This window comes from Rana temporaria, chromosome 6 (genome assembly GCF_905171775.1).
Source record: "Rana temporaria chromosome 6, aRanTem1.1, whole genome shotgun sequence".
NCBI lineage: Eukaryota > Metazoa > Chordata > Amphibia > Anura > Ranidae > Rana > Rana temporaria.
In genome coordinates this window covers 94,864,502-94,879,719 of record NC_053494.1, presented here as the reverse complement: position 1 = coordinate 94,879,719, position 15,218 = coordinate 94,864,502, and the positions used below count along the sequence as shown (strand labels likewise).

Here is a 15,218-nt window from a genome sequence, read left to right as displayed (position 1 = left end):
GTTGATCAGCTTTCCCTTCCATGGTGAACGCCTTTTTGGGGAGGATTTGGAAAAATATATCCAAAAGATATCAAGCGGCAAGACTACTCTGTTGCTGGAGAAGAAGAAAAAAAGTGTCCTTGTTTTAAACTTTCTCTCCCCAGCTCCTGGAACATCTGCTGCTAGGCAGTGGCGATGGCAGTCACAGACAGCCTCAAAGGCTAAAAGGCCAGGGCCAGGCTCAGAAAAACAGGAAGCAATGGGGACAAAGAGCTAACAAGCAAAGTCCCAAATCTTCCTCAGCCGAGTGGGGCTGCATGCCATAGGTCCCTGTGACGTCACCGCGACTCGCGCTGCGCTCCACGCCTCGCCCCCGATGGTCTCACCATTCCAGCCTGACTTTCTGCACGCAGACGGTCTGACACAGAGAAGCATCAGAGCACTTCTCCAGCCAACATCTAGTGCGGAAGAACGCCACACTCAGGACCACTATCTAAGGATCTACATGCCGGATCTCCATTAGCTATTATGTAAGTGGATGCTGTCAACCTATTGTTAATTTAAAGCTTCTTTGTCCTTAACCTGGAGGCACCTTCTTTTCTTTTTCTCTTTGAAACAAGTATGGACTCCCCTGCCCTAGATGTAGTGAGAGCAGTAAAAGTCTATCTGTAGGCTACGGCTCAGATACGTAAAACAGATGTTTTGTTCATTGTACCAGATGGTCCCAAGAAGGGCCAGCCGGCATCAAAATCCATCATTGCTAGGTGGATTTGTCAAGTAATTATTCAAGCTTATGGTTTAATGAACTGGATTCCTCCTTTTTCAGTTTAGGCGCACTCGACCAGGGCAATAAGTGCTTCATGGGCAGTGCATCACCAGGCTTCGATGGCTCAGATCTGTAAAGCTGCAACTTTGTCTACAGTCCATATATTTACCAAATTCTATCAAATAGATGTAAAAGGACAGGCAGTGGTCTAGTGCTTCTTGTCCGTTGGAAGCCTGTTTGATCTGTGTTTCCCACCCTTCATATTGAGCATTGCTCTGGGATGTCCCACTATGTAATGACTAAGCTCTGTGTCCTGTGGTGTACGATAAAGAAAGTGGGATTTTTAATAACAGCTTACCTGTAAAATCCTGTTCTTTGAGTACACCACAGGACACAGAGGTCCCCCCCTTCTATGGAATTCTTACTGCTTTGCTACAAAAACTGAGGTACTTCTTGTATGGGAGGGGTTATATGGAGGGGAACTTATTCTCATTGGTTGTGCCAGTGTCCAATTACCTCTGGTGACCATACAACCCACTATGTAATGACAAAGCATTGTGTCCCATGGTGTACTCCAAAGAAAATAATTTTTACAGGTAAGCTGTTAATAAAAATCCTACTAATCACATTTTCTTACCTGCAAAGAAAAACTTATTTTGAACTTTTTTACTTTGTACTTACCTACCCAGCTGAATATAATCTACCTATCAAGGAACATTATTCACGGTTAACAATAATTTATTATACATATGTGCCAATATACCTCTAGTGTTCCTCACTTAAACTAATACTTTATTTTTTATTTTTAGCAAGACTATGAAAAACAGAGTGACTTTGATGAGAAGCATGATGAATATTTATTATATCTCCAACAGAAAAACAGGTAAGGTCAAAGAAAATTGTATCTGAAAACATTTGTAAAGGCACATTTAATAATAAAAAAAAAGCTAAAACCTCCTCTTCTGGAGCCCCTCTTGGTGTGCCAGGTTCCTCCTCTTCTCAGTCTGCCCAAGCTGGACTGAGTGTATTAATAAACTTACACATAGTGCTGCTCAGCCCCACCCCAGGGTTTGATTGACAGCAGCAGGGGCAAATGGCACAACTCTGGATCGAAATAGGACTCAGGTAAGTATAGGGGTAAGTGGCGGGGCGATACTCCCACTGGATTTTTTTTTAACTTTAATGAAAGGAATGCATTAACGTAAACCCTTTTCTTACTTAAGAATCACTTGAAATTAGTGACCTTCCGCTGCTGCTGTAGCCTCACCTCCCGGACCTTCAGCCTCTCAGGCTTCCGCAAGTCCAGCCATGATGGTGACCAACCCTGAACCTCGAGTACCCATGCCTGAGCGCTTCGCAGGTGATCGCCGGAAGTATCGGGCCTTCAAAAATGCCTGTTCACTGTATTTGGCTCTCCAACTAAGAACTTTTAATTCCGAAGCCGTAAAGGTCGGGTTCGTGATTTCTCTCCTCTCTGATGAGCCCCAAGCGTGGGCGCACACCTTGATGGAACAACGAAGTCCGATACTGGACACCATCGATACCTTCTTCACCCACATGGCCAAATTGTATGACGACCCTCTGCGTTCAGCCACAGCAGAAGTCACCCTACACAACTTAAACCAAGGGAGAAGACCGGTGGAAGATTACACCGCTGAATTTTAGAAAATGGTCAGCTGACACAGGCTGGAATGAGGTGGCCCTCAAATATAAGTATCGTCAAGGCCTCTCTGAAGCCCTTAAAGACTAACTTGCGAGGTCAGAAACTCCTGCCTCGCTGGAAGGGTTGATCCAAGCTGCCACCCAGCTCGACAGGCGCCTTCGTGAACGACGTTCTGAGAGGTTCCAGGCCAACCGTCCCAGCTGGACCCCGCCGAGATATGCTTCAGCACCTCCTCCTCTCTCATCTCCACCGACCACCTCACTATCTGAACCGGAGCCTATGCAGCTTGGCCTAGTTCGGGCCCCTCATACCCCGGAGGAAAAGCTCCGGAGACGTCAAGCCAATCTTTGCCTGTATTGCGGAGCAGCCGGCCACTTCTTGCGCACCTGTCCAGTGAGACCCTGTAAGTCGAAGCCTCCACCTGCTCTCAACTACCATGTTACCAGTTTGCCACAGACTTACGTTGTCCTCTTTCTTTCCCTACAGCTCCTGGAAGGGGCAACCCGCCTGCCGGCAATTATTGATTCTGGGGCCTGCAGCTGCTTCCTGGACTCTTCCTTGGCCCAAAAGCTGCGCATCCCCTGCCGTACCAAGGATTTCCATCTGCAAGTCCACTTGGCTGACGGCTCTCTTCCCCGTTCAGGACTGATCACCCAAGAAACCCTTCCTATCCGTGCCATCTCTGACTCTGGACACCATGAATTTCTCCGGTTGGACCTTATTCCATCCCCCATGTTCCCCATTATCCTGGGTCTCCCGTGGTTGCAAGTCCATCTGCCCTGCATCGACTGGCTCAAAAGAGAAGTCAGTTTCTCCTCCTCCTACTGCTCTCAGCACTGCCTTGCACCAGTTACAGCCACTTGTTCTACGCTAACCACTCCACCAGAAGACCTTCAGCACGTCCCCTCAGTTTACCTGGAATTTAAGGACGTCTTCGACAAACAACAAGCCGATAGTCTCCCTCCACACTGGTCATATGACTGCCCCATCGACCTCCTGCCTGGGTCTGAAATTCCTTTTGGGCGCATATTCCCCTTGTCAGAGACTGAGTTGAAAGCCCTCAAGGTCCATATTGACGAGAACTTAAAAAAAAAGTTCATTCGCCCTTCTTCCTCACCAGCTGGGGCGGGGATCTTCTTTGTCGAGAAGGACGGATCCCTTAGACCCTGTATTGATTATAGGGAGTTAAACAAAATTACCATCAAGAACAGATACCCGCTGCCTGTTATTCCCGAACTGTTCCAACGATTCCGATCGGCCCATGTCTTCTCTAAACTAGACCTCCGGGGCGCCTACAACCTGGTCCGAATAAGAGCAGGCGACGAGTGGAAGACAGCTTTTAGGTCCAGATTCGGGCACTTCGAGTATTTGGTCATGCCCTTCGGGCTTTGTAACGCTCCCGCCACATTCCAGCACCTAGTCAATTACATTTTCCGGCAACATCTGGATGACTTCCTGGTAGTATACTTGGATGATATCCTCATCTTTTCAGCCACAATGGAGTTACATCGGCACCACGTTAGGAAGGTTCTCACTATCTTAAGACAGCACAAGCTTTATCTTAAGGCAGAGAAGTGTGAATTTGAAAAGACATCGGTACAGTTTTTAGGATTCATCATCTCCGTAAATGGGGTAGCCATGGACCCCCAGAAAATCAGAGCAATCCAGGAGTGGTCACCTCCAATGGACAAGAAGGGCGTCCAGCGCTTCATTGGCTTCGCCAACTTTTATAGACGATTCATCATCGGCTTCTCGTCTATTGTCTCTCCTATTACCAAGTTGACCCGCCAGGGGCACCGTTTTCAGTGGCCACAAGAGGCCCAAGAGGCCTTTATTAAACTTAAAGCAGCTTTCTCCTCAGCACCTGTGCTATGTCATCCGGATTCAACATTGCCTTTTGTCTTAGAAGTTGATGCCTCAGAATCTGCTACAGGCGCTGTTCTTTCTCAAAGACAGGGGCTGAAGTCACTCCTTCACCCGGTAGCCTATGCTTCCCGGAAGCTAAGCCCCCCTGAGAAAAATTATGATGTCGGGGATAGAGAATTACTGGCCATAAAGTTTGCATTAGAGGAGTGGAGATACCTACTGGAGGGGGCAGCTCATCCCATTATCATTTTCAGACAAACAGACAGATATCTCACCGCTCCAGGTGAGCCCCGTGAGCAATCAAGGGTTGTTGAACCACCAAGGTGCTGGCAATGCTGATGATAGCAAATAAATGGACGAGAACTGGACAGCCGCACTCCAAAATCACTTAAAAAAGTTGTCTTTTTATTTTTCAACTGCACAAACAGTCACTGCAAACCAACAAGATACAGTATGGCCGACGCGTTTCGCACTTACAGCCATGACTAAGCACTGACTGTAAGTGCGAAACGCGTCGGCCATACTGTATCTTGTTGGTTTGCAGTGACTGTTTGTGCAGTTGAAAAATAAAAAGACAAGTTTTTTAAGTGATTTTGGAGTGGGGCTGTCCAGTTCTCGTCCATTTATTTGCCATTATCATTTTCACCGACCACAGGAACCTGGAGTACTTGCGGTCCGCAAAACGTCTAAGACCCAGGCAGGCCCGCTGGGCTCTCTTCTTCACTCGCTTAAATTTCCATATTACTTACTGTCCCGGCTCTAAAAATGGAAAGGCTGACGCCCTCTCCAGGATGTTTCCTGAAACATCCGAACCCAGCACTATCCTTTCGTCTCAAAATTTCTTGTTACTCCCTCAAGCAGACTTATTGACCTCTCTGAAAGCAGCCTGTCGACGGTGCCCTGACCATGAGATCTCCTCTTTGGAGAAAAGGGGTGACCTGCTGTGGTCGCAAGGAAAAAATTTTGTGCCAACGGAAGCTAGGCAGTTGATTCTGAGCACTTTTCATGATCGCAAATTGGCAGGCCATTTTGGTACACGTAAAACCTCCGAGCTAATCTCCCGCTCTTTCTGGTGGCCAAAATGGAGGTCCGACTGTAAAGATTATGTCACTTCCTGCATTCGCTGCCAACGGAATAAGGGGCCAAACACGAAGACCTGGGGCCTGCTTAAACCTCTACCCATTCCGGAGCGCCCTTGGGCTGAAATCTTTATGGACTTCATTGTCGATCTTCCCCCATCAGCAGGGTTTACCACGATCCTAGTCGTGGTTGACCGCCTGTCCAAAATGGCGCATTTTCTGCCTATGATAGGTACGCCCGCCGTGGCAGATACAGCAAATTTTTTTTTTAAAGAGGTCGTCAGGCTTCATGGGGTGCCCAAAAGCATCGTATCTGACAGAGGTACTCAATTTACATCCACATTTTGGAAGGAGCTCTGCAAAGCACTGGAAGTAAAAATCTGCCTTTCCTCTGCCTATCATCCCCAAAGTAATGGCCAGACAGAACGGACCAACCAAACGCTGGAACAATACTTACGTTGCTTTTGCTCAGTCTCCCAAGACGATTGGTCCTCCTTGCTATCTTCAGCCGAGTTCGCCTATAATAACTCCGTACATTCCACCACTAACCAAACTCCATTCTGGGCTAACTTTGGTTTCCATCCTTCCTTTCTCCCAGACTCCATCCCTAAAGCACCCGTGCCAGCTGTCCAGGAACATGTAACCTTCATTCAGCGGAATTTCCAGAAATTACAGGAGGTCATGCAGCAAGCCCAGGAGGACTATAAGAGGTTCTATGATCAAGGGAGGAAGGATTGCCCAGCTTTCGAAGTGGATGAGAAGGTCTGGCTGTCCGCCATCAACCTCAAATTACCTGTCCCCTCACGGAAGTTGGGTCCGAGGTTCACCGGCCCATTCGAAATCAGGCGGAAGATCAATCCAGTGGCTTTCGAACTGGCACTACCCGAGTCTTACAGGGTCCATCCTGTATTTCATGCTTCCTTACTTAAACCCGTTGTGTCGGATCCCTTCAAGGGAAGAGAGGAACTGCCACCACCACCAGTGGAGATTGAGGGGGAAAAAGAATTTGAGGTGGAAGCTATCTTGAGTTGTAGAAAAAGAGGAAGGCAGCTAAAATATCTTATTAAATGGAAGGGGTATCCCCCTAAAGATAACTCTTGGGAGCTTTCCCGTAATCTCCATGCCCCTCGTCTGGTTCGGGCCTTTCATCTGGAACACCCAGAGTTAATGACCAGTTTGGGCGTCCGGAGTCCGCCCCTTGGGGGGGGGCACTGTCAGGGTACTAGTCCCGTCTCTGACAGACTCCCGCACATGCGCGGTGGAATGGGGCTTCGGCGCGTACCTGTGTGCAATTTGCATGCGCGGTACAGCGGCGCGTCGTGTGCGTGGATGCGCGCACGGGCACGCACGCGGCAGCCCTGGGGCCAATCAGAGGACTGACACTCCTATTTAAACCAGCAGCATTCCCTGAACAGGTTGCTGGTTTGTCATCAGCTTTAGTGAGTCTACCTGTTGCCATATCTTCTTGTTTTGACCCGGACTTCCTGACCACTCTTCTCTCACCCGGAACCTCTGACCTTTTGGCTAACGTATCTTGGATTGCTGCTGTCTCCTGCCCTTTGACCTTGGCTTGTACCTACGGACTTCCTCTGCCTTCTCCAGCCCTTGACCCACGGCCTGTGACCCGACTTGTCTTTGTCTCCTGCTTGGTTCTTCTGGACCTCCTGCCAGTAGCTGCCTGATCTCCAGTTGGTTCCAGTCTTCCACGCCTGCTCAGCTACCTTCAGACGCACCAAGTCTACCGACCTGCTTCCGGCACCGGTGCCTCCTTGTGCCTTCCCTCCTCTGTCTCAACTCCAGAGAGTGGACTGCGCAGGGTCGCAAAGGTGAGCCGTCCTCAGCATCTCGGCCTCGGTGAGTACAGGTTCCTGATACCTATGCTCATTCTTATGTGCACGTTTTTTCTGTTGTGTTTTTTTCTGTGAATGTACGACTGGTTGCTCTGTACCTTCTATTTCTTCTTTTGAAAATAAAATGTCTTTGAAGGTGAGAAAGCGATTCACACCAGACATCCCAAGTATATTGCTGAACTGAAACCGTTCTGTAAAGAGGAATGGTCAAGAATTTCTCCTGATCGTTGTGCACGTCTGATCTGCAACTACAGGAAACGTTTGGTTGAAGTTATTGCTGCCAAAGGAGGTTCAACCAGTTATTAAATCCAAGGGTGCACATACTTTTTACACCTGCACTATGAATGTTTACATCAGTGTTTCTCAACCGGGGTTCCGCGGAACCCTAGGGTTGCGCAAAAAGTCCCCAGGGGTTTCTGCCGCAATCTACCCATCAATCAGACAGCTGACGGGTAGATCGAGTCTCGGCCAGCATGCAGAGTAGCGCTGTAATAAGAGCTCTCTCATAGCATGATCCTTCCAGCCTGCCCCTCCTTTCTCCCGTCCACCCCAGGTGATGTCATATTGGAGCGCCTGCGGTGGACGGGTGGAAAAGAGGGGCCGGCCGGAAGGATTGTGCTATGAGAGAGCTCTTATTACAGCTGCTTCCCGCGCTACTCTGCATTTAAAAAAAACTCCTGTACCCTGAATCCAGCACGGATTCCCTGTGTGTCATGTACCCTTATGTGTGCTGGATTCCCTATGTGACATGTGCCCTGATATGTGCTGGATTTCCTGTGTGACATGTGCTGGATTCCCCGTGTGACATGTGCCCTGATGTGTGCTGGATTCCCTATGTGACATGTGCCCTGATGTGTGCTGGATTCCCTGTGTGTCATGTGCCCAGATGTGTGCTGGATTCCCTATGTGCCCTGATGTGTGCTGGATTCCCTGTGTGACATGTGCCCTGATGTGTGCTGGATTCCCTATGTGACATGTACCCTGATGTGTGCTGGATTCCCTATGTGACATGTGTGCTGTATTCCCTGTGTGACATGTGCCCTGATGTGTGCTGGATTCCCTATGTGACATGTACCTTGATGTGTGCTGGATTACCTGTGTGACATGTGCCCTGATGTGTGCTGGATTCCCTGTGTGACATGTGCCCTGATGTGTGCTGGATTCCCTGTGTGACATGTGCCCTGATGTGTGCTGGATTCCCTGTGTGACATGTGCCCTGATGTGTGCTGGATTCCCTGTGTGACATGTACCCTAATGTGTGCTGGATTCCCTGTGTGACATGTACCCTGATGTGTGCTGGATTCCCTGTGTGACATGTGCCCTGATGTGTGCTGGATTCCCTGTGTTACATGAACCCTGACGTGTGCTGGATTACCTGTGTGACATGTAGCCTGACGTGTGCTCCATTCCCTGCTGTGTGACCTGTAATTGGCTATGTAACCTGTACCATGTTGAGTGACCTGTACCATACCCGGTTGTGTGCCCTGTACTGTGGTGTGTGTGTTTCAGAAGAAAAACCACACACGTTTCACATAAAATAGGTAAGTCCTAATATTTGTATTATTTAATGCTACAGTATTTCTTAAAATAATTGTTTGTTCTATCACAGCTCGCTATTCACATCAATGTTCCATGAGCTGTAGATCTGAACGCTATTTTCGGGGTTCCCTGACATCTTAAACCCTTTGCCAGGGGTTCCTCCATGGTAAAAAGGTTGAGAAACACTGGATTACATGTTGTGTTCAATAAAAACATGGTAACATTTAATTATTTGTGTGTTATTATTTTAAACTGACTGTGGATGTCTATTGTTGTGACTTGGATGAAGATCAGATCACATTTTATGACCAATTTGTGCAGAAATCCATATAATTCCAAAGGGTTCACATACTTTTTCTTGCAACTGTGTGTATGTGTGTATGTATTTATGTATGTGTGTGTGTGTGTGTGTGTATGTGTGTGTATATATATATATATATATATATATATATATATATATATATATATATATATATATATATATATATATATATATATACACAGTACAGACCAAAAGTTTGGACACACCTTCTCATTCAAAGAGTTTTCTTTATTTTCATGACTATGAAAATTGTAGATTCACACTGAAGGCATCAAAACTATGAATTAACACATGTGGAATTATACGTAACAAAAAAGTGTGAAACAACTGAAAATATATTTCATATTCTAGGTTCTTCAAAGTAGCCATCTTTTGCTTTGATTACTGCTTGGCACACTCTTGGCATTCTCTTGATGAGCTTCAAGAGGTAGCCACCTGGCGCAGTACCCCATCACTCTCCTTCTTGGTCAAATAGCCCATACACAGCCTGGAGGTGTGTTTGGGGTCATTGTCCTGTTGAAAAATAAATGATGGTCCATCTAAACGCAAACCGGATGGAATAGCATGCCGCTGCAAGATGCTGTGGTAGCCATGCTGGTTCAGTATGCCTTCAATTTTAAATAAATCCCCAACAGTGTCACCAGCAAAGCACCCCCACACCATCATACCTCCTCCTCCATGCTTCACGGTGGGAAACAGGCATGTAGAGTCCATCTGTTCACCTTTTCTGCGTCGCACAAAGGCACGGGAGTTGGAACCAAAGATCTCAAGATTGGACTCATCAGACCAAAGCACAGATTTCCACTGGTCTAATGTCCATTCCTTGTGTTCTTTAGCCCAAACAAGTCTCTTCTGCTTGTTGCCTTTCTTTAGCAGTGGTTTCCTAGCAGATATTCTACCATGAAGGCCTGATTCACACAGTCTCCTCTTAACAGTTCTAGAGATGTGTCTGCTGCAAAAGGTGGCTACTTTGAAGAACCTAGAATATGAAATATATTTTCAGTTGTTTCTCACTTTTTTGTTATGTATAATTCCACGTGTGTTAATTCATAGTTTTGATGCCTTCAGTGTGAATCTACAATTTTCATAGTCATGAAAATAAAGAAAACTCTTTGAATGAGAAGGTGTGTCCAAACTTTTGGTCTGTACTGTGTATATGTATGTGTGTGTGTGTATATATATATATATATATATATATATATATATATATATATATATATATATATATATATATATATATATATATATAATATAATGACGGGGGCTTTAAATTCAATACTATGGAGCCAAGCGGGGGCCATCTTTCCCTCACTCGCATCCAGGCAGTGAGGACCAGCAGACGTGATTGTCTTTGCCGACGGCTTCAGTAAGCGGCGGAGATGACTCTGGAGCATGGCGGGAGGGGGGGGACCTCTCACGCCCCTGATAAAAGTGAACTTGTGGCAAATCCGCTGCTGAGACCACTTTTATCCTAAAGAGGACAGTCTGCCTGTTTTTAAAAATACTGGGGTTATGGCAGCTACTTGCTGCCATAACAACGGTATTTAACGTCAAAATAGCAATTGTATAACGATGGCGGCTGGTCCTTAAGTGGTTAAAAGATGTTTGTAAAATCTTTGCGCTGCTTGTCTGAGGCAAGTCAAAGGAACGTAAATAAGCTTCTGATCTCAAATAATTCAATAAATTACGCTGTATAATTTAAAGCATTTTGTATGGCAATCCAACATCACGGTTGCCTGATTGTAAAGAGGTACTGGGTAACTTTCTTCTCTGAAATGCCTGATTAGATGTACATTATTTTAGTGATATGGGGGTTATTATTAATTCTCCTTGGTATTCAGTGATCAAAGCTTTACTAATGCATTTTTTTTGTAGGGTACAGAACATTAACAAAGCAAAGGCTCCTACACAAGTCAAGTTAGAACATCTGGAACAAGGATTTTCCGTCTATATAAATGGAGCAAATGCTGAGTTGAGAAAACATTACAGCACACACAATTTAGTAAGAGGTGATTTAAAATCACAAGAGACAGGTGGGTGTTTTCGAAAGCAAATATAAATGGCTTTATATGATTCTTTGTCAATTGTAAATTGAGTTATAAAGCATGATTTCACGGTTAATTTAATGTAAAATGTAACTTGGACATACTGGATTGCCTAAAACTGGAGAGTCCAAAATCTGGTGCAGCTGTGTATGGTAGCCAATCGGCTTCTAACTTCAGTTTTGACAAACAAAAAAAACTGGAAGCTGATTGGTTTCTATGCAAAGCTGCGCTAGATTTTGCACCCTCCAGTTTTAGTTAATCAACTCCACTGTCACTTGCGGCCAGTACAGCCAGTACCCTATTGTGCATGGATGTGAACTGCGCTTTTTTTTTATTTCTTTTTCTTAACCACTTTAGACTCCACCAAAAACAAGAGACTTGCTCCATGTTTTTTTTTTTTTTTGCTTATGTCGTCTCTGCTACGGTTTCACATCATTTGTGTTTTTTTTTTTTCTTTCTTTTTTTATTCTATGTTATCAAAAAGTTCCAATCGTAGTTACTCCAATACAATTCCAAAGTATAAAAATATCAGATATATGACCATACTGTATACGAACATTTAAGAAAAATCCCTGTTTTAACCCTCATCCCCCCCCCCCCATCTACCTCCTAATTACGATTAAAAAAAACGTACGTTATTATTCCTTCCTACTCTGACCCCTGTTCAGGTATAGGCCCTTAGGTTTTCCGCATAGCTCCAAGTTTTCGTAAATTCCTTCCAATATTCCCATTTATCTTTATATCCTGTTTTTCCCTCCTCAATACTATTCTTCAGTCCTTCCATAATATACGTCTCTTCTACTGAGTCGATCCACTCCCATATTGATGGACACTCCACCTCCTGCCATTTTTTTGGGGATCAACCTTTTAGCCGTGTTTAACAAATGTGGTATTAGGGATTTTTTGTAGGATTTCACCGCCTCCATGAAAAAGTACTATCCATGGATTGTTTTTTTATCTCCCTCTTGGTAATATCTTTTATCAAACCTAATATTTTCTCCCAAAATTCTTTAACTTTTGGGCAGTTCCACCATAGGTGGGCCATTGTGCCTGAAGTCTTACATCCTCGCCAACAGTTCGCCGACTGTCCCTCTTTAAATTTTCTCAATTTATCTGGTGTTGCATACCAACCTGCCATGCACTTATAATAAATTTCTGTGGTCCTATTGTCCACGGCCGAAGAGTGGGTCAGTTTTTAAAATTTGCCTATAGTGGTTTTATCCTTCTGTGTTCCTAACTCCCATTCCCATTTTTTGATGAATGGGGGCATCTCCAGTTCGTCCACTGCCAATAATATTTTATAAAGCCTTGAAATAATGCCTTTAGATTTATCCGTAATACATAACCATTCCAATGATGTAAGCTGTTCCCCTGACCTTAATGGTTGGGGTAAATTTTGGACAAAGTGGCACAACTGTCGATATCTCCACTCAATTACCATCAATTCCTTGTTGTGTTTTAACTCCTGCAATGGTGTGATTTGTCCTTTTTTTTTTTTTTTTTTTTTTTATCCCTTAGGCCCCGTACACACGATAGAATCCATCCGCTGAAAAATCCCAGCAAATGGGTTTCAGCGGATAGATCCTATGGTGTGTACACTCCAGCGGATCTGTTTCCGCGGATATTTATCCCCTGGGATGGATTCCAGCAGATCGAATATTTGCTGACATGCCAAACAAATCCATCTGCTGGAATCCATCCCAACGGATGGATCCGCTGGTCTGTATAGACTCAACGGATCCATCCGTCCGAAGGGATCCCCCGCATGCGTCGTAATGATTAGACGCATGCGTGGAATTCCTTATATGACAGCGTCGCGCACGTCGCCGCGTCATAATCGTGGCGACGGCACGACACATCATCGCCAGAGGATTTTGGCGCGGATTTCAATGCGATGGTGTGTACACTCCATCGCATGAAAATCCACCAAAATCCTCGAGAGGATTTATCCGCGGAAACGGTCCGCTGGACCGTATTCGCGGATAAATTCTCTCGTGTGTATGGGGCCTTAGCTGTACTTTATCTTTTTTTTATCCAATTCCCACCCACTGTTTTTTTTCCTGGTGCAAAATATTCATTTTCCTTTAAATCTAGGAGAGGTGAATTATAGTCCTTATCTATTTGTTTGTGCAACATATCCCAAATTTTAAGTGCATTGCGTGTTAAATCGTATTCTCATCCAGTGCTCTATACTGAGGGGGATTCCAAATTATGCTTCCCAGTTTTGCCTTAGACAGTGCATTTTCTATTCTTTACCCATCTTTTTTCCTGATTATCTCTGGCCCACTCCACGACCCGAGACAACACCACCGCATTATAATATTTTCTAATGTCCGGGACCACAAGTCCACCATATTTTTTTTCCTGTTTTAATACCAGGAAGGAGATTCTATGTTTTTTTATTCTTCCATATGAAATTCATTAACAAAGTTTTGAGTACTCTAAGATAAGATTGCGGCAATACTACTGGTATTATCTGAAATTCATACAGAATTTTTGGAAGGAGGACCATCTTCAAGATATTAATTCGTCCTATCCATGAAATTGGTCTGTTACCCTTTTGATTTCCGTTTTAATTTCATCTAATAGGGGAATATAATTTATTTTATATACTTTCTTAATTGAATTAGCGAGTTTAATTCCTAAGTATTTAAGTTCCTTCCGCCAAGGAAACCTAAACTCCTCCCTTAAGAGCCGTTCTTCTAATTTGCTGATATTTTTTTTTAACAGGAAAGAGTTTATTAGACAAATCAGCATTACATTACAGGTGTACTACAGTAAATACAATGATGTACAAATCCAGTATCAGGAGCATACAGTGCTATCCGGGCCAAGGCTAGGTCCCAAGGCAACAGTCTCAATAAAGAATTAGGTAAACAGTGAGCATGGCAAACTAATGAGTCTCGGCAAACACTTTACAGCCATCCCACCCAAACTACAATCCAAAATATACACAGGAGTAGAACAGGAGAGGAGGGGGGGGACTCCGAACAGTGGTTGTCCTATGGGGCGCTATGAACGCCCCCCCCTCCATAAGGGGGGGGGGCAAGGGCAACCCGAGTTCCCGTCCAGCTGGACCAGATCCTGTCAAGTTTGTCCGGGCACTGTCTACTTTCGTAGGTCAGCTGATACAGGGGAAGAACCAAATTTACTGAACGGTGCCAAGAGGCACAAGTGGGGGGATCCTCTGATTTCCACTTCAAGAGTATCTCACGTCTGGCATAAAAAAGGGCAAAGGTCAATCACAACTTACAGTATCTATCCCCCATAAAGTCATCTAGATGGCTGAGTAACCGGATTGTCGGGTCGACCGGAATAACCATCCCACTCACATCAGTCAGTCTGGAGGCCACCACCGTCCAATAGGGCTGGAACTTGGGACACGCCCAGACCATGTGCCAGAATGTTCCCAGTTCTCGTTTGCACCTCTGGCAGTTAGGGTCCCGCGACGGGTAGATACAAGCCAGCCGCTGCGGGGTGTAGTAAGCTCTGTGAAGGAATTTGATCTGAATAAATCTGTCTTTCGCAGCGATCAAAGAAGGGATATATGAGGAAATGCATTCCTCCCAGCCCTCCTCATCCAAGGACGACATGTCAGCTTTTCACTTTTCCCAGGACTTAGTAAGCTTGATATCATACGCCACCGTTAGATGCAGGTATGAAGACGACAGGGGGTGCACCATTACTCAGGAGTCGCTCAACAGAGTCGACTCCAAAGTCAGGGGGTCAGAGAATTGGGCCTTGAAGGCATGCGCAAGCTGCCTGTACCTAAACTGAAAAGAGATCGTCAGGGCATGAGCACACCTCATCTCCCGAAAGGGCATAAGCCTGCCCTCATGAACTATCTGATTCAACTTAATAATGCCCTTCTTAGCCCAGAGGGAGGGATCCGGGATGCTGTTCAGATGGGGCAGCATAGGATTGCTCCACAGGGCATATGCGGGGACATGTGGGCGGGCTTCCTATAGATAAGCCGAGCCTCCTGCCAGACTTTGACTGAGGTCCGCATGTGGGTCCTCCATAGAGGGGTTCGCCCTGAGGCCTCGGAATGGCAATTTACTCAGGGCCGCATATGAGCCCAGAATAGCCGCCTCCAGTGTGACTGCCGG

At 45.5% G+C, this 15,218-nt stretch overlaps 1 protein-coding gene across 3 annotated transcripts in view; it reads left to right on the top strand.

The window, feature by feature from the left end:
• LOC120943613 (katanin interacting protein) overlaps window positions 1-15,218 on the top strand; it is a 227,576-nt gene that overhangs the window by 18,181 nt on the left and 194,177 nt on the right. For all 3 annotated transcript variants that reach the window (XM_040357002.1, XM_040357000.1, XM_040357001.1), the window contains 2 exons: window positions 1,555-1,628; window positions 10,940-11,097. In XM_040357002.1, coding sequence (XP_040212936.1) covers window positions 1,555-1,628; window positions 10,940-11,097 — 232 coding nt within the window. The remainder of the gene's footprint in view (window positions 1-1,554; window positions 1,629-10,939; window positions 11,098-15,218) is intronic.